The sequence below is a fragment of the Sceloporus occidentalis genome, unplaced genomic scaffold, assembly GCF_023333645.1.
Source record: "Sceloporus occidentalis isolate IW3139 unplaced genomic scaffold, rSceOcc1.0.p SCAF_3, whole genome shotgun sequence".
In the NCBI taxonomy this organism is placed as follows: domain Eukaryota; kingdom Metazoa; phylum Chordata; class Lepidosauria; order Squamata; family Phrynosomatidae; genus Sceloporus; species Sceloporus occidentalis.
In genome coordinates, this window is record NW_028316983.1 from 131,666,862 (window position 1) to 131,690,361 (window position 23,500).

At 39.3% G+C, this 23,500-nt stretch overlaps 1 protein-coding gene across 2 annotated transcripts in view; it reads left to right on the top strand.

Annotated features, from left to right (window-relative positions):
- The window catches only part of SORCS2 (sortilin related VPS10 domain containing receptor 2), a 184,720-nt gene that overhangs the window by 151,735 nt on the left and 9,485 nt on the right, over positions 1 to 23,500 (top strand). For both annotated transcript variants that reach the window (XM_089516330.1, XM_089516331.1), the window contains exons 16-25: positions 3,585 to 3,718; positions 5,486 to 5,614; positions 8,930 to 9,101; positions 11,820 to 12,006; positions 14,482 to 14,615; positions 18,023 to 18,146; positions 19,228 to 19,340; positions 20,201 to 20,326; positions 20,975 to 21,074; positions 22,898 to 23,000. In XM_089516330.1, coding sequence (XP_089372456.1) covers positions 3,585 to 3,718; positions 5,486 to 5,614; positions 8,930 to 9,101; positions 11,820 to 12,006; positions 14,482 to 14,615; positions 18,023 to 18,146; positions 19,228 to 19,340; positions 20,201 to 20,326; positions 20,975 to 21,074; positions 22,898 to 23,000 — 1,322 coding nt within the window. The remainder of the gene's footprint in view (positions 1 to 3,584; positions 3,719 to 5,485; positions 5,615 to 8,929; positions 9,102 to 11,819; positions 12,007 to 14,481; positions 14,616 to 18,022; positions 18,147 to 19,227; positions 19,341 to 20,200; positions 20,327 to 20,974; positions 21,075 to 22,897; positions 23,001 to 23,500) is intronic.

Here is a 23,500-nt window from a genome sequence, read left to right on the forward strand (position 1 = left end):
CCTGATTTTAAAATGCCTACATCTATACAAATACAGATAGAGAAAAGACTATAAAAGAGGAAAAAGGATAAGAATGCAGCCTAGGGGGGAAAAAGAGGGAGAAGGAGGAGAATAACAAGGAAATCAACCTGCCTCTGTAAGAGACCCAGAACAAAGTCAGTGGCAACAGGTGGAGGCAAGAAGCCCTTTTTGGTGTGGCAAGGCATGGCAGCAGCACTCCTTACCCATTACATCTCCCTTGCCCAAACCAGAGAAAGAAAGACAGCCTTCCCTCCTTCCTCGTTTTCTTTTTTGACCCAAGCAGGATTCAGCAATAATGTGGAGGAGCCCATAGAATGCAGTGCTACTGCCATTTTGGGTGATTGAGGTGTCACATAGCAACTGTGGCCAGTTTTGATAGGGGCTTACAATATAAGTCTTGTGAGCTTGGCAGTCTCTCTGCAGATAGGCTTATATAGTAAGCTCCTATTAAAAATGTCAGTCGCTGTCTCTCTACAGAGAGGCTTATTCCAGTACAAGTCAACCCAGTTTTTTGGGGTTGATTTTTTTTTGTCAATTTATTTTTGGCTTTTACACAAGTATATACAGTACCTGTAAAACTATGATATCAAACTACAGGTTGAACCTTATATAACCATTTCTGTTTTTTTTAACCATGTGTATAAAGGACAGGTTTCCATATGTGAGTGGAAAATTCTTTTGTTATGAAAGGGAATGGGACACATTTGATTATATTTCCAATGCATATTAGCATTACACCTGAATGAGACTGATGTTACAGATTACATTATTCTTTCTTAACCTAAATTATTTTTATTTCAGGTAAATCAGACTCACAGCAGACTTTTAAGGAGTTACCAGCCTTGATTAATATCAGTCAAGCATTACAGATGTTGAGTGTTATATAGTAATATCATATCATAACCAACCCTATGCATGATTTTACTGCATTGTTTTTAATGTAATACTAATGTATCATTATTAATGCATTATTTTTATCATTATTGTTTTAATGCTATTGTTTTGTTTCTTTTATGCTGGTCTTTGACTGTAATAAAGTATTATATTCTATTCTATCATATCATATATCATATTGTATCTTACCATTTCATGTCATTCAGAACAAGTCACTTGTTAGCTCAGGTGAGACAGCTGGCATTGTTAAATTAAATTTATTATACAAATTATAACAGCAAAACACAAACCCAAAATATAAAGAGTCACATCATCATATCAGCTATGGTCTTCTAGACCTGCTATGGAAAGAGGAGAAGAGAAAGTTAAGAGGTGATATGATAGTCCTGCTTAAATATTCGAAGGGATGTCATATTGAGGAGGGAGCAAGCTTGTTTTCTGCTGCTCCAGAGAACAGGACCCAGAACAATGGATGCAAGCTACAGCAAAAGAGATTGCACGTCAACATTAGAAAGAACTTCCTGACATTAAGGGCTGTTCGACAGTGGAACACACTCCCTCGGAGTGTAGTGGAGTTTCCTTCCTTGGAGGTCTTTAAGCAGAGGCTGGATGGCCATTTGTTAGGGATGCTTTGATTGAGAGTTCCTGCATGGCAGGGGGTTGGACTGGATGGCCCTTGTGGTCTCTTCCAACTCTATGATTCTGTGAATATCAATTGTGTCTCTCCAAAAGACTAATCGTCCACGTGGGGGTTGCAATTATCCTTGTTGTTTGTGGATATATTCAATAAAAAATTGCCATTCTTCCTCTAACGTTTCCCTGGTTTTATGTCCTTTGTTGATTTTCATTTGAAAGGAAGGTTTTTCAAAAAGCCAGTTATCCCACACCCTTGACCACCAATCAGCCAGTTCTTGGTCACTTCCATCCTGGCTGCTGATATTAGAAAGGCAATCAAAGCCCTAAATTTCAACCTACTGTTATTCCTAACATATGAGGATAGCAATAAAAGGCCCATACAGAAGTCAGTCTTTTGCTGTGTTATACTAGATTCAATATCCAGGACCTCTGTCCAAAATCTTTTTATCTTAGGGCATTCAACCCACATATGTAGGTATGTGCCCACCTTTTTACAGCCTCTCCAGCAGCCAGGTAATGAGGATTTTCTTATTCTATGGCCTGTTACAAACTGCCAAAATAAAGCTGCTTCGGGTTTCTTTGGAGGTATGCTATTTAAATGATGCATGGGTCCTAAGAGTCCGGAGGTCGCGCCAAAGCCACACTCCATTCCTAAGCACTGGAGTGCAGCTTTGGTGCAGTTTCTGGATTCTTAGGATGCATGCATCATTTAAACAGCATACCTCCAAAGAGACCTGAAGCAGCTTTATTTTGGCTGTCTGTAACAGGCCTATATAATTGAATTGGTGCCAGGTACCATTTGTGGGTTATTTTTAGTGAGATCTCTCTTTCACTGGCCAATCTAGCAGTATGAGGAGGGGATCTCCAAATTGAGGCCCACATTGCATCTGTTAGATCTAGATCTAACTGCCAAGCTATTTTAGCATGTATATTTTCCCATGTATTCTCAGAACTAAGTTCCAGTGAAAAATCTGGTGCTCAATTAAAGATTTAATGTGACTTTAGTTCATGAAGTCTTGTGTCATATTTAATCTTTAACTCACCACAAGACTTTTCTTAAAAAAATTACTTCTGAGAAAATATACAGGGAATTACACTGCAATGTGTGGGCTTTAACAATACTGGCTTCTCATCGTTCTGTATGATTTGAAATGATAGGAGGCGATAGGATACGATACGATATTATTGTGTAACACGTAACATCTATTACATTTAACTTACACTAATCAAGGTTGATAACTCATTAAAAGCTTTCTGTGAATCTCAGATTCCTGGTTCCTGGTTCTGTTTTCGAAAGGGAAAAAAGGCCCCCATTTTTGTCATTAAATAGTATATGGGGTTGGGGAATAAAGCTAAAGAAATTACTTCGTCCTAGAGAGTGTAAGGGGCTGTTTGAAGTTCAAAATATTAAAAACCAGAGCTATGGAAGACATGGGGGGGGGGCTCTAAATTTGGGGAAGTCTTTGATGATTTCTCAGCCAGCTATAATTTACCATGCAAAGTATTTAATTGCATGGTTAGGCCTGCTTTTCAGTCTTTTTATTATCAGTCCCCATCCTATATATTAAAAAAAGCTTCTTTATTATTGTATGCATCTTGTCAAGTCTTTTAAGCAATGGCAATAATCCATATATGTATACAGTAATTATCATTTTTCATTTCATTACCACAGCAGTTTTCTATCCCAAATGATAAATTGTTGGATTAAGATTATTTTTTTTTTAGTAAAGCATGTTATATATCTCAATCTACAAAGCCAAGCGTAAAATTATAAACATCCTTATAATTTCATGCTAAAAATAGAGCTAACTGAAAGAGGTTTTACCTAAAGGCTGATCATTCTGTCTTTTTTAAAAATGTAGTTAATACACATTGCATTTGTAATGCTTTTCAGAGAAGGTTTCTTCTGAGTTTTGGAAACTGTTCCAAAAATGGATAGCACAAGCTGAAGTCTTTAAATAACAAATGCAAAGAAGTGATTTTAGTGTAGTATACATGTCTGCTAATTACAAGAGCTACATTTTGTTATTCAGGGTGAACGCTGCATCATGGGTCAGCAAAGAAGTTTTCGTAAGAGGAAGATTTCGTCATGGTGTATTAAAGGAAGAACCTTTATGTCAGCACTCACTTCCAAAGTCTGTGAGTGTAGACCTTCTGACTTTTTATGGTGAGCCTTTTTATAGGTCTTTGCAGTGGTTTAAGCCTGGACATCCTACATGAGTCTCATTATTTATCTGATTTGTAGAATGTCGGGATACTCAAGAGTAAACTCCCTCCTCCCAATGTTCATGTGGCTGCAACATTAAATTCTAAATATCTTTCTATTTGTATTTGGACACATTGAGTTATATCCAGAATCTGCCTTCCATTTGTGGAAGGAATACACTCACGTAATGTGGCCATGCCACCCTTCCACACACCATAGCACATCTCACTCCATTGAGCAGAGGACCCTGATTCTCTACGATGGTTTTTCAGGGGGGTGGAGATGCTGCAATGGAGTTAAGGGGGCAGGAAGGTCTGTATATGACTAAAACATCTTAATCTAGATTCAGCCCTCTAAAAGCTATATTTCTGAACAAATATTTTTGAGCAAATTAATTATACTATTTCTGAAATCTGTGTTTCTGAATGATAAAAAAATGCTGTTTCAATACTTTGAAAAAAACAACATTATTTTTACTGTTTTTTTGTGAATAGGGGTAGTTAGCCAATTCTTCATTTTTTATTTATTAAAAATCGTACTTAACCTTTCAGCCTCCAAAGGCTCTCAGAACATCTTATAAACATATTTTGAAAACATGATAGAGTATGTGTGTGTTGGCTGGGGGTGGGGGGAACTCAAGTAATAAATGAGCCCTGGTGGCGCAGTGGTTAAATGCCTGTACTGCAGCCACTTACTCAAAATCACAAGGTTGTGAGTTCAAGACCAGCAAAGGGGCTCAAGTTTGACTCAGGCTTGCATCCTTCCAAGGTCGCTAAAATGAGTACCCAGATTGTTGGGGGCAAATTAGCTTACAGTTGTAAACTGCTTAGACACTGCTTAGGCGTTATGAAGCGGTATATAAATGAAGCTTGTTTGTTTGTTTGTTTAATAAAGAATTATATCACATCAATTTCAATTATGGGAATATTTTTGGGAGTATGAGAAGATCTTTAAAGCCATCTGACCCCAACTCTACTCTACTTTTCTTTTGAATTAAATTCAGGTGAGCGATAAGCTCATCTCATAAAGCTTATAGTCCGAGTCAGCTAGGAAACATTGGAATTTTGTGGGTGGAACCCGGGAGACATGGATTGCATTTACAATGTGCTGAGGGTGGGCATCAACCAATAATTGGGCTCTCTACACAGTGGGCTCTATGAGCGCAGATGATTTAGCACACTTATATAGTCCATCTGTAAGCTTGTGGAACATGCCATGTTACACAACTATGTTAGAACTGTTCTGCTGGAGAAGACCATGGTGCCAAGCTAGCCAGTGCTGATACAGAGAGAAAGATCTGATCTACCATGATGGGGATTCAGCTGCCCAGATTCTTGACATAAAGCATTTATCTGGGTAAAAAAATGAAGGGGTATCCATTGTGGTAGAAAGAGCTGCTATATAGGCTTTCCCACTTTGTGCTTACCAAGATGCATCCCTGGAGGATGAAAGGAGGATACCGGTGAGAGGCATTATGTCTGCTTTGTGGCCCCCTATGTCCATGTTGAAACTTAGGTTGTAGGACTTAGGAGTCTCCTACAATGGTAAGTACCAGAGAGAAGTGGGATTTACACACCAAGATTTGGCACCTGTGCAATGGTGCCCAGGCCACATACAGTGTAAATTGCTCATTCTCCATGTTAATATAAGTAAGTTTTTCATATTTGCAATTGCTGAAACTCCTAGCAAAGGCAAGTCTGTTGAATAATTCATTTTTTTATTCTGTAGTGATTATGGGTTTGAACGTTCAGCAGTACCAAAATCTGAATCTAGTGCATGCTTTGCTGACTTCTGGTTTAATCCTGGAACACCTCCTGAAGACTGTATCCTAGGACAGGCCTACAGAAGCAGCACAGGGTAAGTTCCTGGGTAGTTTCTGCCATTGTTGTATTAGTTTTACTGCATTAATTGCCTTTCTAAATAAGTATTTGTGTCATTTTGTTATTTAGGATGCATTTAACATGTAAATCATCATTTGGTTCATATCACTTGCAGAATAATTTATACAGAACAATCTAACATTCCAGGCAACCTGATTCCAAGGAACTTATCACACAACACTGTAATACTGGAATTGCACTGCATTTGTCCCATCTTTGCCTGGAGCTTATAGTTCCCCCAGTCCTGTATCATGTTGTACTGCTTTTGGGTCATTTGGGAATTGATTCTTTTCCCACTTGAGACAATACATTAATGACTCCTGTCCAGCTATGGGTGTGAATATCTCATCCTGCTTAATTGAGATATTGGGAACATAGTGAGCACAGTGTGAGTATGGTTTCATTGGTCCTTCCTTTGAGATTTCCTGGGCATCTCCAGCAGGAAACCTCCAGATTACATCTATTGGTTGGGCTGGAGTAACACTTCCTAAGAGTTTCCAAGAGAATTGCTCTATTTTCATTCTCCATTTCCAGCATTTTCTTTGGTTGTGGTGGGGATTATTTTACTTTTTTTTTTAATAAGGGGTAGTAGCACAATTCTGATGTAATGCTGTTAAGGAGTGATGCTCAGAGAAACCATAGGGTTCAGGAAACATTTAAAGAAAAAATAAAGAGTAAATATTTGTTCTTATGTGCCTTCAAGTCATTTCTGACTTATGGGGTCCCTAAGGTGACCCTATCATGGAATTTTGGGGAGCCAAAAGTATGTGACTCACCCAAGGTCATCCAGTGTGTATCCATGGCTGAGCGGGGAATCGAACACTAACCTCCAGAGTTGCAGTCCAGTGCTCAAAACACTACACCACTCTGGCTCTCAAAGAGTAAATATATAAAAAGTTTAAAGAGTAGGACAGAAAAGTAGAACTAGGCAAGTATTTATTCACAGGAAAGAAAACTTTAATTTTGTAACTATGGCCAAAAACAGACAGCCCTAAAGGAGCAGCTCCGTGCCACCCCTTTGCTCGCTGCATCAGGACTGCAGCAACTGCACATCACAGACCTGAACCGGCATTTTTCCAGCCCCCCAAAAGAAGCAGCAAAATGCTGTTCCTTTTTGAGGTGGAAAAAACTGCCCTTGCTGCCACTGTGGCGGTTCTTCCTTGTTTCTTCAGCGCAGTGTATGTAAATGCTGCACCGCATAAATGTCATGACATTTCTCCACTGTCTGGTTGGGCGGGTGGTGTGACGTCGCTTTGGGAGCGGAGTCCGGATGGGTGGCGGGTGGTCACCATGCCCCCCACTCCACCCTGACACTGGCATTTCTTGCTGGTCTGTACAGCTAGTGAATTGTATAATTTTATCACATTTGCTTCAAAACTGGACTTGGCCCATCAATCTCAATCAAAGTATGTGTTGTATAGAACTGACCTATTGTAGTCTATGTAACCTAATTAATCTCAATTGGACTGGTTTTGTAATTACACTTATGTAATAGATCATAGTGCCTGATTATGATGTTTAACAACAACAACACCACATAAAACCCATTACAACACTATGTAACAAAAGGACACAATGGTGGATATCACACGACTGAAATTGGAAGTATAATCCAGTGTCATCCTGAATGCAATCATGCATATTCACGTTATTGCTCGAAAGGTTACCACACACGATCGCTGGCAGTCTGAATGCAATCATGCGTCAATCCAGTTAAGTAAATTCGGTGAACTAGCGAAGTCACAAACCCTATTCCTAGGCAACTTCACACTCAGTGCGCTGTTGTTTGGTGTGATGTGTATGTCTCCTTTGCTCCTGGTTCCCCCCCCCCCAATCCGGAAAGGTGGAGGGGGTTCCCATGAAGCCACACTGCAATTTTGGTTCAGGTTTGCTTCCGCTTGTCCTTCAGCATTGCTGAGGGGGGCCTGCTGCCTGCTAATTAAGAGCCATGGACCGGGAGCTATTGGATATCCATTATATTCACGTTTTAACGTGACAAGAGTGAATATATGCTCGTTTTAACATGAATAGAGCATGTTCTTTCAACCATTCTTCCCGCCCCCTCCATCCTCTTTTGTAAATTGTGGGGCTCCTAGCTTCCTCTCTCTCACTCTCCTAAATATACTATGCTCCAGTCATCTGGAGTCTCACTGAGCATGCGCAAGGGTGCCAATTTGCAATTAAGAACCCACCAATGTGATGACTTACTTTGCACAGAATCTGGGTTGCATTCAGGGAGGCCATTACAGCGAATTTAAGGTGTGATAAGTAATCACGTAATTGCGTGAATTTTCGAATTGACCTCGCTATCTTCTCTTTCGAAATTGAGAGCCTCCCACCCCATGTGATATCCTCCAGTGTTACTGTAGACAAGTCTGCAGCTGGCTTCTTCAGTAGAATTGATGATGACTGACAATGAAGTTTATGGCTTTATCGTCAACGAGAATGCAGTGAAGTGAGTGGGGATTTATAATTCATTTATTATTATTATTTGTAGTGAAAATAGGTTTGAATCCATTCAAAAGATGAGTGGTGTGGTCTTTATTGCACCTCTTTAGCATCTGTATCAATGCCACAGACTCCAAAATGCAGTGGTGTGTGTGTGTCCAAAAGGCTTCTAGATTCTGGAGGTTATCCCGTACACCACATCATGCATTTTGACCAGTGGCATGGTGGTAAATTTGGCACCAGACCTTCATAGTCCAGCCGTGTTGATCTATAAATGTATTAAAAACATTTCTGGCAGTTTTCATCTCCACAAGGAGTACGTATCTTGTATAACTTGACTACTCAAAACTAATTCTAATTCAAGACTGGTTCTCTCAGGGTGGCAGGAACAGCAAAAGAGCCAGGAATGAAGCAGCTCTTCTTTTTTCTTTCTTGCCCCTGATATTCAGAGGTGTATCACTTCTTGAGATTCCACTGAAGCTTCTTGACTAGTAGCCATTCATATTTTCCCAGGAACTAGTTTGATTCTCATTTAAAGTTTTCTAAACCAACAGACGTTATCCCATCTTGCAGGACTATATTTATCCCTGTTATCACTGCCATCCTGCTTTTGGGATTGTCTTTGGCTTGGTTCCCCAACCACAAACCTGTATCATCACTTTAGAAGGAATTGATGGGAAGTGTTATGTAGCTTCTTGGGGCACCAGTCCCCTCTGAGTTGGACACACTATCTATTTCAATGCCTACTTCTGCTATGCAGTAATATATCTAACTCCTAACTGTTTAGTAGACAGTTAGATGATACACACTCTCTTTTTCTCTCCCTCTCCTCTTTGTCCTACAGATATCGCAAAGTGATATCTAATGTATGTGAGGGTGGTGTGGACTTGCAGCAAAATACATCTCAGCACCTGTGCCCACTGACTGCTCCCAAAGGACTACAGATCAGCATTAAAGGGGAAAGCCTGGTTGTTAAGCCTGGAGAAGATGTCACCTTTATTGTCAAACAAGATCAGGTAATTGATATTTCCCATCTGCTTCGTGAAGGAATCAGAATTAATATGAGGTAGGGAAAGTGTCTGTTCTCTGTTTGGTGACTGGGATTGAAACGGGCAGCTTAACTGAAATACTATCTATCCCATTATCAGTACACAACATGTTTTAAGATACTCCCTTATAGCAGAAAATCATTTCTGGGCAGAGCAGTGGTACATATTTCATATGATGCTGTGTAGCGGGGACCAACTCTTTGGAGGCAACAGATCATTAAAAAAAATCCTTCAGGAGAGCATTGCCTCTTGAGAAGAGACAGATGGCCAAACACCTTAGTTGACTCATTCAGGAGGAGAGGCTTGTCCCAGACTAACTCTATCTACCTAATAGTTCTCAGAGTCCCCGCCTAATAATAATAATAATAATAATAATAATAATAATAATAATACCACCAGGTTCTTCATTACTGGTAGTTTGTTTGGAGCCCAAAGAATAACCTACATCTGCAGAAATCCCCACTAGGGGAAATTCCCCACATAGTATTTTCCTTAAGGCTTGTTAGTACTTGGAACAAGTACTAGCAAGCCATTTCTTTTTAAAGAGCAGGTGGAAATACAAACTATAGGCACCTATTTTCTATTACCCTTTTTGATATCAGAACAGAAAAGGAATGGCATGCCATCTCAGGGCCCATCGACAGACAATAGACTGACATGATACTTATTTGTAGAGGATGAGAATAATGGCTCTCATTTTGGGATACTAAATTTTCCCCTCTGATGCTAAAATATCCTGGCATCTCAAGATGTCATGTGAATAATGTGAAGCCCCCCCTTCTGCTCCCAGGAAATATAATGATCTGGGCACAGCAGAAGAGATAAGGTGACTAATCCTGGAGCATTATTCCCACAAGAGAGACTCTCCTTTGTCCATACCTTGTAGGAGATAGTCTACACCCTGGGCTACTGGGATGCATCAAGAAACCTGCTCTGTCCTCGCTGTATTTTATTGTGTTTTTAATAGATGTTTTAATTGTAATTTGTTTAATCCTATTTTAAGGGGGGGAATTTGGAACATAAATTTGTAAATGTGGATTTTAACATGTTGTAGCCGCTTTGATTGTCTTGTCACAGAAAAGCGGGATATAAATAAAAGATTTATTTATTATTTATTTATTATTTATTTATTTATTTATCAAGTTGCCCTGCCAACATTGCTGAATAAACCTGGGCAAGGGGACCCATCCAGCAGTCCTAACCCAAGAAATCCTGTAAAAGCCACTGAATGCATGAAGACCCCTCTATCCATAAATATAGAAAATCGTTAATGTCATTCTTTACCCATACACTGAGAAGCAAGCTAAGTGATTTGTTGTCACTGCTGCAGCCCCCAAACTGGCCAATTCTGTCTGTTGGTGCAGTGCTGAGCCATCCCTTGAGAAGAAACAAGTGGAGATTTTTGCAAGGTGAGAAAGGAAATAAAATAATCCTGTCCCACAATGCAGGGGGCAGTATTTTCTGATTACTCATTCTCAAGCTCAATTTGAGATCACAGTGGAATCAGCACCTGTATCAACATTGCAGAATTCATGCAGTTTGATACCACTTTAACTGCCATGGCTCAATCCTATGGAATTCTGGGATTTGTAGTTTTGTGAGATATTTAGCCTTCTCTGTCAGAGATCTCTGGTGCCCCACCAAATTACAAATTCCAGAATTCCATAGCATCAAGCCATGACAGGTAAAGTGGTGTCAAACTGGATTATTTCTGCAGTGTGGTAGGAGCCAAAGACAGTGCAGAGGTTGAATTGACAGAGGAAGTAATGCTGGAAGGCCAGGCTGGATTAATCAAAATTAGGTTGGGCTAACTTTAGATTGGAGACTGGACTAATTTTCGCTATTGTTTAACCAAAACTATGAGGATGTCAGATACACACATTTTTGAAGGTATACATCTGAGTATTCAACAGCTTTGTAGTGTATATACTTTGCTCAGTACCTCAGGTGGAATGGGCAAGATAATTTTCTTCAGAGATTTTAATGATCCCTGTTTTAATTTCTGACTAGATCATCACATTTCTGATCTAAGCTGTCAAATAAAATGTTGGCATATGGGTCTCTATTATAAGCCTCTTTGTAACCTTGAGTTTTTATTGCTTCAATTAAAATCTGTTATTAGATGTTGTCATTTAGTTGTTTCATATAAACTGTGAGAACTTGGAGCAATAAATTGGTTGCAAGATACTCTTTCTCATCACTGCAGTCTGGTCAAATCAGGATACATTTTCCATTATCCAATATTTTACGTTCTAGATTGTTCTGGAAATTTTGTGGGAGAACAGTTAGGGGGAAAAACCCCAAATCAATCTGAGGTCATCTTATCACTACCTCCTGTTTGTATTCTTCAATATTAGACTCATATGCTCTTTATTAACAGTACAGCAGGGATGGAGACCGAAATAGAGGCTTCCTCTTCTGAATGCTCAGGAAGAAGTTTGGAATTCAAATCAAAGGGAAGCTTAATCAAATTGATCGAGTCTAGGCATCTGAGGATATATACTCAAGTTTACAAAAGCTCATGCCACCAATTTCTTTCTTTCTGTTAGTCTCAAAGGTGCAAAAAGATCCCTTTGCGTACTGATTTTCCAGACTAACATGGCTATGTCTTTGAATTGTCTTTGGCTGAACATGTGGATTCTTTTAAAAATTGCTCTCATTTTGGTTATTCTTGGCTTTTCATAGGGAGATATTTTAAATACCAAGTACCAAGTGAATCTTGGTGATGGCGTTAAGGCAATGTATATGAACCTCACATTGACAGGGGAACCTATTCTGCACCGCTATGCAAATCCTGGGGTTTACCGTGTCTCAGTGGTGGCAGAGAACGCTGCTGGCCGAGATGAAGCAGTTGTGTTTATTCAAGTTCATTGTAAGTCTTTACTTCTTTTTCTTCATTTTCTCTAGTCTTTTGTCTCCATCATTATCCTTGTTATTAGCCTTAGCAGTACTAGTATTGTAGTCATGCTACTTTGCAACTGTCTGTAGAGGGATGTCTTTAGACATATTGGAGAAGAATTGAGACTTTAATCCATATTTGGCATCTAGGCTGTTTCTTTTTGAACACAAGGTATGTCTGTTGAGTGTTAGTGGGGGAGGCTTCAACTTTGTTGTGCTATCAGGGCTATGGTTAAAATAGTTAAATAAATGTAACCATATATTGATTTCTTCTCATCCCTGGCCATTCAATTCAGCATACATACCGATAAAGCTTCTGCACCACTACAAGAGAATTGTCACACATAATTTAAAAAGCAAATGCTGTTGTCATTTGTGCACTTCCGTTTTTCCACAACTCCTGTAACATCCTGTATATACTCCACTATAAGTCGATCTCATGTATAAATCGAGGGCAGATCTGGGGACCAAAATTATGGATTTTGCTATGACTGGTGGATAGGCCAAGGGTAAAGTTTCAGAGCATGTAACAAAGGATCTAAAGATTGAAGCAAAGGAAAATAATGCCAAAGAACTCACAGAATTCCAGAAGGCATAACTGTTTGTGCTCACCCTAAAGGCTGGATGAATGAGAGAACAGAAGGGGGTTAGTACTTTCAGGACAAATTACCTTTCACCAGGGGATGGTTCCTTTTTAAATAAAGTTAAAGTACCTTCCATAAATTGACACATGGATAAGTTAACTCAGGTTTTTTGAGTCAATTTTGACTAAAATTTCTACACTTATACATGAGTATATACAGTTGTTTATTTAAATATAAACCAAACTGTAAAGTCAATCAGCCAATGTTTATGTAGAGCTTCTTGTGTTCTAGGACTAAAGTGGTACAGGAAGCAGTAATTTAAATGACTTGTAAAGCCCTCAAGAACAGCCAGAAGGAGATCTCACTAAATACAAGTGTGTGCTTTTTTTGGGCTGGGAGGGGGGGGTGGGAGGCAGGAAGATAAAATAAAGTAGGGAAAATAAAAGGGAAATAGTTTTTGTGGGGTTTTCAGGCTATATGGACATGTTCTAGAAGAGTTTCTTCCTGGGAAATAAATTAGGTGAATTGCAAGAGATGAAATAACATCACAATAGGAATTGCAAGCCAAGCAATCCGGAAAAGATGGGCATCTCTAACACATCATTTGTCCTTCTCAGAGACAGTTGTTCCCACACTGCCCCAGTCCTCATTTTCCTATTTGTACCATCAAGGGAATTGCACTGATTCTGTTCCCTTCTTAAGGAGTTTTTGTTGTTGTTGTTGTTTAACAAAAAAAATGACAGAATCAGTGGGAAAACACAGGAAGAGATCATGTGTGGATTGTCATGGCCTGGTTTGTTGTTGCTGTGTGCCTTCAAGTAATTTCCAACTTATGGAGACCCTAAGGTGGGGTTTTCTTGCCAAGTTTCTTCATAAAGGGTTTGTTATACCATCATCTGAGGCTGAGAGTGTGTGACTTGCCCAAGATCACCCAGCAGGTTTCCATGGCTGAGCCAGGATTTGAACCCTGGTTTTCATACTCCTAGTCCAATACTCAACCACACCACCACCCTGGCTCTTTCATGTCATGCCTTGGACTCTCCATTAAATCTAATGTCTTATCACACCATGGTGTTATGGAGTCATAGTGATGCATTAGTCCCACTATTGCCTAAGCCTTATCGCATGACACAATTGCTCTTCTGTTGTTTTCCCATGAGAGATTGTTTTGAAAGTGTTTCTTTTTATTAACACACCAAAAAATCATTAATGGCCTCGTTTCCTGCTCCTTTCTTGCTGTGATTTCTCATGCAGACGTTCAGTTGTGCTTTTATAGTGATTTTGGATGGTCAGTGGGCATGCTTTGGGTGGTTCACTGCCCTTCCCACCCTACCTCCTTTTCCAGTCCCATTCCAGGGGCTCTCTCTCTCAAGATGTTTACTTGTCCAGTGCCCACACTACCAAGAAATGTTGGGCTTTAAATGATTGCTATATAAGTATTTACAAGTATTGTTACCCTCCTTACACCAGCATATAACCTGGCTGCCCAAATAATGTTCATTCAGTGCTTTTAGGGGACACTACTCAAGGTTGGTTTGCTCAGTGGATATAAACAGGCTTGGAACATTCACATGATCTCTTCAACTTTTCAGGTTTCAATATTCAGGGTAATTTGATTTTAAATAAGACTTACTTCCTCCATTTTCTTACACATTTCATTGAGAATGCACTATGGGAATGTGGTTAACCTCATCATTGTGGTCTTTCACCTCAACCTCTTTACAGTGTGCTCTCTAGAATTTGCCTGAGAAATGCTAAAGTAATGTATCTCACACTCAGAGCCTGCTTGGATGAGATTGCTGAAAAGTTGCAGAACAATTTGAAAAATTAATGGCTTCTTAAGTAATGTTTGGAACTCTTTCCAGTTCCGCTACAGGCTTTACATTTAGAAGTAGTTCCTGTTATTGGCAGAAACCAGCAGGCGAACCTGTCAGCCATCATCCTGCCAAGGAATGCAAACTTCACACTGTTTTCCTGGTGGATAGGAAACAACCTTCAGGTATTGAAAAGCAATTGCATCTAACTTTCCTAGTATTTAAAACTTTTTTTTCCCAGTGGAATATTACAAGAAATCTCGAAGAAACATGTTCCTAAAACAACCAGCTTTATACTCTTGGGTCATAGTATGTTGTTGAACTTTTGTGTATTGTATATCCAACGTGTCTCCTTGGCATTTCCCTTCGCATCTTTTCCAGTATAGTCTCAGTTTCCGTTGCAATTTACCATCTTTGTGGGGGTGTCTTTTGAATAGCAGTACTAAGAACCATTTCTCTGGAAGGGTCATAAAAAGGATGTTTATGTATGTAATTGGGAGTGTATGTGCAAACGCAGACACACACACTCACGTGTCATCTATTTTACATTAAGTTTCAAACACTTTTTTTTGCTTACTTTTCTCAGATTGGCTAATTTTTCAGGTCTTCTCCTCATTGGCTCAAGAGCCTTCTCTGCCAATTTCAGTTAGATTAGATATTTAGAACGAGAGAAAGGGTGCAAGTAATTCAAACACAAATTTCTTGGCAGATCAAGAGAATTCCTTCCAGTTGGAACTGGTGATCATGATGTAATCTTCCTCCTTTTCCTTCGTTCTTTGTTCTGGGACTGTGTGCTTGGCCAAGAATGCAGCCAGTCCTTATTTGCCACCTACTCCCAAGCCCTTGCAAATAGTTGCAACCTAAAGGACTGAGGAAAGCAAATATGTTTGGGGTCTTGGCAAGGATCTTGTTCAGGATTTGCCAACATGCCAGGTAGTTAAAAACTCTTTCTTTTTGACTTTTTTGTTTTTGGTTTTTGTTCTAATGGAATTCTCATTTTGCTATTTTGTGTGTGTGTGTGTGTTTTCTGCCAGTATTCATGTATATTTTTCTTTTTGAGTACTATATAAACGTAAATTCTGATTTTTTTAGTTTGTGAAGTTGAAGGCTTTCATGGCTGGCATCCATAGTTTTTTGTGAGTTTTTCGGGCTGTCCGGCCATGTTCTATAAGAGTTTATTCCCGACGTTTCACCAGCAGATGCTAGCCACAGATGCTAACGAAATGTCAGGAATAAACTCTTAGAGAACATAGCCACATAGCCCGAAAAACCCACAAAAAACTATTTTTTTAGTTTGTTACTTTTCATGTTGTACCACAGATCTTTCACCCACCATCTTCTCTCATGTCAGGTTTGGCTCACATGTAACAGACAGTGCTTCTGTATTTAGAGGTTCTTTTCATAAATAGCAACCCTTTAGGATTGGGATAAATGGTCTGGATACAAGTGACAGCTCAATGAAAATTTCTGCTTGCTGCAGAATGTCTCGGAAGCAAATCATCTGTAGACGTGTGTTTTAAAAAGCTCAAAGCCTTTTGAGAGTTGGTAGAGTATAATTTTGAGGCCTGGGCTGCATATATAGTCCCAATTGCTGGGACTAGCAATTGGATTTAGTCCATGGGTTTAGACCATGGTTTTAGGTTCCAGGCATTAGGTAAGCGACCTGTCCTAGATGGGGCCATACTTCCTCTGAACATACAAGTGTATAATTTGGCTGTATTCCTACATCCATCTCTGTTCTAAAGGCCCAAATGGAGTCAGTGGCTTAGAGCACTTCATGCCTTCTTCAACAGGCCTATCTGCTAGAGCCTTTCTTAGACATGGATAATTTAACCACTGTCATTCATGACACTAGTAACTTTCCAATTAGAGTATGTGGAACTAGAAGATGATTTGGAATCTGCAGCTGGTGCAAAACACAGCAACTGGATTGCTGATTGAGATGGCTTATGGAAGCCTCTAGAATTAAAGACATTACCTAGGCTGTCAGTATGTTCCCAGCTTGAAGTCACTGTGTTGGTAATGACATTTAAAATCCTAGATGGCTTGAGACCTCAATATTTGAACTACTCCCCATATGTGCATACCTGAGGAATGAGATCTGCTGGAGAACTCCTACTCTGTGTCGCATCAGTGGGTGAAATACATTTTTAAATTGTTCAAATTTTAAATTGTTTAAATTCATTTTATATAAAACATACTTGTCTTTTGTTAAAGGTTGAAATGATTATAGATTTGTTGCATATATTTGCTTGTAGCAGACACATGCTAATTAGCATATGCACTGAAATTCTATTTTAAAAAAACCAACAAGATGAAGATGACAGAAGATATGGAGCGTAGGCCTGTCTAGAAATGTGGTTCTCACTAGATCTTGACCCCTTTCTTCCTAATCCTTGATGCCTTGGAACAGTCTGTTGTTATTCCATGCTCTCTGTACACTCTGGAGCATTTGCCAGGGTTGAGCTTCAGAGAGAATACAGGTTCCAAAGTTGTTCTTTAGTGAGCTCTCATGCAATTGAAGCCTTACTTTGATCAAATGAAAACATCACATTTATGTATTTACTTATTTAGAGTTTACCATCTTCCTTTTCACCCAGAAAAGGTGCTCAACAAGAGCAAAAGCCTAAATGAGATATAGTTGACCCTCCACATTCATGGGGGTTAGGGGAACAAGATGCCTACAAATGTGGATAATCCACAAATAAGGTGAGCCCCCTTCCACCTCTCCTCCAATCCATGGAACAGCTGTCTCAGGCATGAGCAGGGCTGGGAGAGAGCTCACGAATAACCAAATTTATGAATGTCAAGTTCACGAAGGTGGAGGGATCACTGTACTTCATCATCAATTTTTTGACAAGTACAATGTTATCAAGATTTTTCTTCATCCTTTATGAATTTGCTTCAGCGCCTAAATCAGTGGTGCCCAACCATTCTAATGCCGTGACCCTTTAATACAGTTCCTCATGCTGTGGCGACCCCCAACCATACAATTATTTTCATTGGTACATGCAAATATGTGTTTTGTGATGGTCTTAGGCGACCCCTGTGAAAGGGTCATTCGACCCCCAAAAGGGTCCCGACCCACAGGTTGGGAACCACTGGCCTAAATGAACATGTATCCATCCCACCTTTAGCCCTCCAATTATAGACAACTAATTTGTTAGGTTGTTTTGTCAACTTTTTACTCTTTTTATAGTTCAGTCATCACCTTGTTTTAGGGGTTGTATGCTGGTGGCCATCCTCTTTGTTTCATGGAATGCCCAGGAATGACTCAACAGCGAAGGCATTTTGGGGAGCAAAGATGGTGGATGCCTGCAGGTGATACCCCAAAATAAATCTTCCTGTGGCATTAGCACGTTAAAAAGCATTTAAAAAGGGGAAAAGACTGCTGCCAATGGCATGTCCTCTCAAACCTTTCCATTTTGCTTCCGGCTCCAAAATTCAGCCAGCATACCCCTTAAAGAATCCTTCCCCTTCTCCAAGTTTCAAGCTATAAATTCACAGTCAAAAACTTTGGTTTTGACTTTAATTTTTTCTCTCCTTGCCTACTCCCCATCCTTCTCTCTCTCTCTCCTCCCTCCCTTTTTAGCCAGTTCTTACACTGGAGAATTTTTTGGTGACCAATTTTGAAGAGGTTGGGGAAGTCAGAGTTACAGTCCAGGCTTCCTGTGGCAACTCTATGCTCCAGGATTCCAAGATTGTCCGGGTTTTGGGTGAGGCCCTTGCCTTTATATTGTTTGTTTTGTACTATGCAGATTTTACACCTTTACCAGCTTGTTGCAGATGGAGTCTGTTCTGAATTGTCACAGCTCTGTGGGTGCGTCAGCTGTGAAAATTAGACATTCTGGCACACATTAACTCCTGGGGCATGAATTTCACTCCTTCATTTGCTGTTTTGTTGCATGCATACATGTATAATTCAATATGTATAATGCATACATGTATAATGCAGCCCATTAGTTTCCGGGCAAGATACAAGGTGTTGGTTTTAACCTTTAAAGCCCTACATGGCTTGGCTCCAGACTACTTGTGGGAGCACCTCCTTCCATATAACTCACTTCACACATTTCGTTCCTCTGGGAAGAACCTGCAACAATCTAAGAAGACTAGGTTGTCTGCGGTGACTCAAATGACCTTCTTATCTGCCACTCCCAGGCTCTGGAGTGACCTGCCGCATGAGATCTGTCATCTTACCACCTTGGAAGCCTTTAAAAAGGCAATCAAGATGGATCTCTTCCAGCAGGCCTTCCCAGATCAGCCTCCTTGACCTGCCTCCCCCTACTACTAGTAGTACCGCTGCTGCTGTTGTTATTCCTACTGCTCCTAACATTGATATTGACATTCGTACCGATATCACCATCCCTGCCCTCCCCCTCCTAAAAGATAACCTTTCCTGCACAATTCACCCACAATGTTTTTATTTTATTATGCTTGTATTGGCATGTTTTTACATTATCTGCTGTTTTATCCTATTTTATGGTTTGGAGTCATATTTTATGATGGGGGGAGGGCTGGGTTCTTGGGATTCTTCTTTTTTAAACTGTAATTTTAATTGCATTCTATGTCATTTAACTGTTGCAATCCACTTTGATTACTTGAGAAAAAGCAGAATATAAATTACTATTCTTATTCTTCTTATTATTAGCTGTTCTGTCTTTTCTGATGTCAAGAATTTGAGATAGGAAGAATGTAGGTAATGATTTCAAAATGCTGCCAGTGATTAAAAACTTTTTGTAGTTCCCATACTCATCTTTCAATTTATGATGCAGTCTTATTTTCTCTGCCTTTTATCAGACCATTTTCAAGTACTTCCATTAAGATTTTCTGAACATCTGGATGTGTACAATCCAAACATACCAGCCTGGCGGGAAGACATTGGTCATGTGGTAACACAACGGATAGCAAAGGTGCTCTGATCCATTGCTTCTCTTTCTCTCTGTCTCTCTCTCTCTGTCTCAAGCTGTACAACCTGAAGGGTCATCAAAATTCTTACTCTGGTTGCATTATTATAAACCATACTTAAGGCCATTCTGAAAAATTATATGCAGTTTCATATTGTATATATACAAAATCGTGAAAGACTCCACCTCAGCCATACCTTCATTGGGGAATTGAAGAAGAATTGTTTGTACTCACTTTGAACAGGACCATTATTTGTTTAAAAAAACAACAGAAAAAGGAATATAATCTGCAAAATAGTTGCTTTTGCAGTCATCGTTATCAAGGGGCTTTGATGCTAAAATGGATGTAGATATCACAAATGTGGATTAGGTAAACTTTATGTCTGGATTTTACTCTTGTTTTATGTATTGTGAGGGAGATTGTAGCTCTGTAACAATGTACCTCAGACTGCTAACCCCACCTTCAAATTGTATAAACTGCAAAGGGCACTAGGTAACAACATAATGACAACACAGTGTAATGAGAAACACATGTATACATTAGAATTAAAAATAATTAGTGTTTTAAAACCTCCAAACCCACTGGTCATCCCAAGATTCAAGTTTCCAGGTTTAAGACACATGCATTCTCTGTTATTGTTATTATAGATAAATTACTTACATTTTTCTAATCATATTTCTGATTACAATTCTTTCCCCTCCATATCAAAGAGCTTTTCAAATCTTGAGTAATAATTGTAATGTCATATATGCAGTTTGTGCTTAGATCTGAATAAAAGATCAAATTCAGGATATGCTAATGGAGCTACAATTGAGCAATTCAGTGACAGAGCAAATACATTTCTGCATGGTTTTTCTACCTTCAGGAAACAGGCATACCTGAAGAAGGTCTTGTGACCGTGGTAAAACCTGGACTGCCCACAACAGCAGATTTACATGTTCTTCTCTCAGTGAACCACTTGAAAAGGAAGAGAACCATGTCTACTGATAAAGTAAGCAAACTGATGAGTTTTATTTTCATTACAGTCTCTGTTGACTTCATCTCACTCTTGAACAAATGAAAGCCAATGTTTTGGTTTCTGTCGCCTCTATAAATGTGTCGAATCTTTTTCACTCACTGTCTTCAAAGTACTTTGGGAAGGGACTGTACTGCATTGTACTTCCCATAATCAATTTGCAGTTACCATTGTAGCTGAAGAGCTCATTCTGTGCCATTGTATCCCTACAATTTAAGGGTAATGGTTTCATACCCCTCATCCCTAGGAACTGACAGCATTGACATAAGGAATAATCACTTCACCCACCACATCCCATGTGGTGTCTCAGTATTAGTGGTGCAGTGTGAAAGACATCCTATTAGGTTGCAGAGCAAGGTATGATTCATGTGCTGAATGGCTACATTCTGATTTCTTGACTACCTTTCAAGGAGTGCAAAGCACTGAGCTTTCAATTGGTATAATGTGATATGGAAAAACATTATGCTTAAGTACATCACACATTGGTACAATCAGAGTCTCAGGAAACATCTTCCATTTCCTCTGTTCTGGATATCTGGAAATGTAATGGATTTGGGATCTTTTTGATTTAATATTCTGGTTCCCAATGTAGAACATGGCTAACATTACTGTTCTTGTTTTCAGAGAATAGCTGCTATTAAACAGTCTTTGAAAGCCCATAATATCACTTTCTTCACAAGAGGAGGACAGTGGGTCTTTGTGACGTTAGATGGCTCTGATTCAGGTAAAATATGTGCACCACCCTTTTGACAATCAGTAGAGTCCCTTCCGGGGGTGGGGGGATGTTTCCATAGGCTTAAATCCAACTTTGGGCTATAGAAAGAGAAAAGAATCTTTAGCCAGCAGGTCTGATCCAACCCATGAGTAGTCCCAAGCTCACCCATGGAAGGTCTGGGAACAACCTTTTCCCTTCTGAAACCCCACTTCCTCACCAAAATTTTGCTCTCTAGACTGAATTTTGATCTCTAAATTGTGAGATGTTTGCCTTCCCAGTTGGGGAATCATGCTTCTTATTGCTGATCAGTGATTTGCAGTAACAGCAAGATTTCATGCCAATCACCTTTCCCCATTTGGAAAGTGGTTGGGGCAGAATTCCCACCCTTGTGGTTGGTCATTGATTGGAGATAACATTAAAAGTGTCCCTGTCCTGTTCGCCTGCCCAGTTGTAAAGGCAAACAGGGGAAAACCCTGCTGTTATGGAGATTCAGTGATGATTACTTAGGAAGGCAGTTGGTGAGCCAGGAAATAATTTTAGTTATTTTTAAATCAATAATTGGGGTTCATACAGGGATTCCTTTTGTCTTACCATTTGCTGTCCAAGGGGAGGTAAGGAATGTGAGGAGGGACTTTCTCTATAAAGACATGGAATTATATGCCTCTCTCTGCACAAAGAAAATAAAAATAGGAAGGAAGGGGGCAGGAGCCAGACGATATATGAGGCTTAGCCAACAAGTCTCATTCCAGGGGCGTCTGGCCCTGGGAAGAGGAGAGTTTGCTACTCTTATTTACAAGACATCTCTTAGTATGATAGGAATTTCTGTGTCTCTCTTCCCAGCCCAGATCTTCTTGTCAACATAAAATTTCCTCTGTGGGATTTCTCAGTCCTCTGGAGCAGATTTTAACAACATGCACACTGCTGTGTGGGTGGGAGGAATCACTGTTGAATCCAGTCCCCATGTTGATGATAGTAGCAATACTGGTTATCAGTTCAGAATTCTTCAATAATAGCAATTAAGTTTATATACAGAGACTTGAATATGCTAATTGCTGTGAATCAACCGTTTCAATAAACTTCAAAATTGAAAAGATAGATTTTGAAATGAGGCCACATGGAATTAAGATTAAGTAACCTACTTTGGTTAAGAAAATGAAAAAAAATGGTTTTGAATATGTTATATGGAAGAAAATCCTACTGAAGTAAAGACAATGGTCTTCCAGAAATACAAGTAGGGTTGGTATGCTAATCCCACTAATTTAACTAGGCTGTGAACCACATGGCTCTACAATTGTTTGACAAAGACCTCTCTCCAGGAATGGCAGAGGCATGTGAAGAAGATGAGAAATGCCACAAATTGGGAAATGCGTCCCATCACTTATAACAAACCTGGTAGTCTGGGAAGGATTTCCTTTGGATTCTAGAATTCCAGACAGCCCTTCGCAACTAGATGTGCCCTATCTACCTATAAAATGACTATCTAAATGCAAGCACTTATAAACAATTTACAACAAAAGTGTATTACCTTTTACTGTAACCATCAAAGCAGTTTGAAATGCTTTCAGTAAGTAGCCATATAATTTCTAAAGCCCAGGTCCTATATAAATGATGATGGTGATGATACCTAATGTAATATGTAAGTACATGCTATATAAAGTATATGCTATATGAATATGAATCATATGCTATGTAAACTATATACTGATAATGTATCCTAATGTGAATTGCATATAATATTTGGGAGTGTGATTTCAGCATTTTTGTGCTAATGCTAAACAAAGAAGCTAATTATGCTCAGGACTGAACTTATCAGTGTGGCTCTCTGATTTCAGATTCTCAAAGCATTGGAGGAGGTGGAGGGTACTGGGCAATAATGGCCCTTTTTGTAATCTCTCTGGTGGCTGTAGGAGCTATCATCCTGTACAAGTTTAAAAGGCAAGTAATTCTGCATACATGCAGGATCTGTACATATAGCAGGCTTTGCATATTATTATTTGGGATGAAATGCAATATACTCCTTTGCATTCCTTTATTGCTCACACAGTCCTGGACATTTGGATAATTAAGTGAAAGGTTTTCCTCAGCCTCACCCACTTCCTCCTCAATTCTCCCTCTCATCCTGCTTGCCCCCTTTGAGGAGCATAATAAGGTTATAACTACAGTATTTCTCTGGAACCAAAAGATCAACCTAGCTAAACCCATGATCTCCTTCATTTCTAATCAGAATTAAGTTCCATTTAATTCAATGAAACATGCTCCCTTGTAAGTGGTTATAGGATTGCTGACTCTATTTCTAATGAGCCTATCTTTCTTAAGTTGGTAGTTAATAATAATAATAATAATAATAATAATAATAATAATAATAAGAAGAAGAAGAAGAAGAAGAAGAAGAAGAAGATTTATTTATATTCCGCCTTTTCCTTTTAGAATCAAGG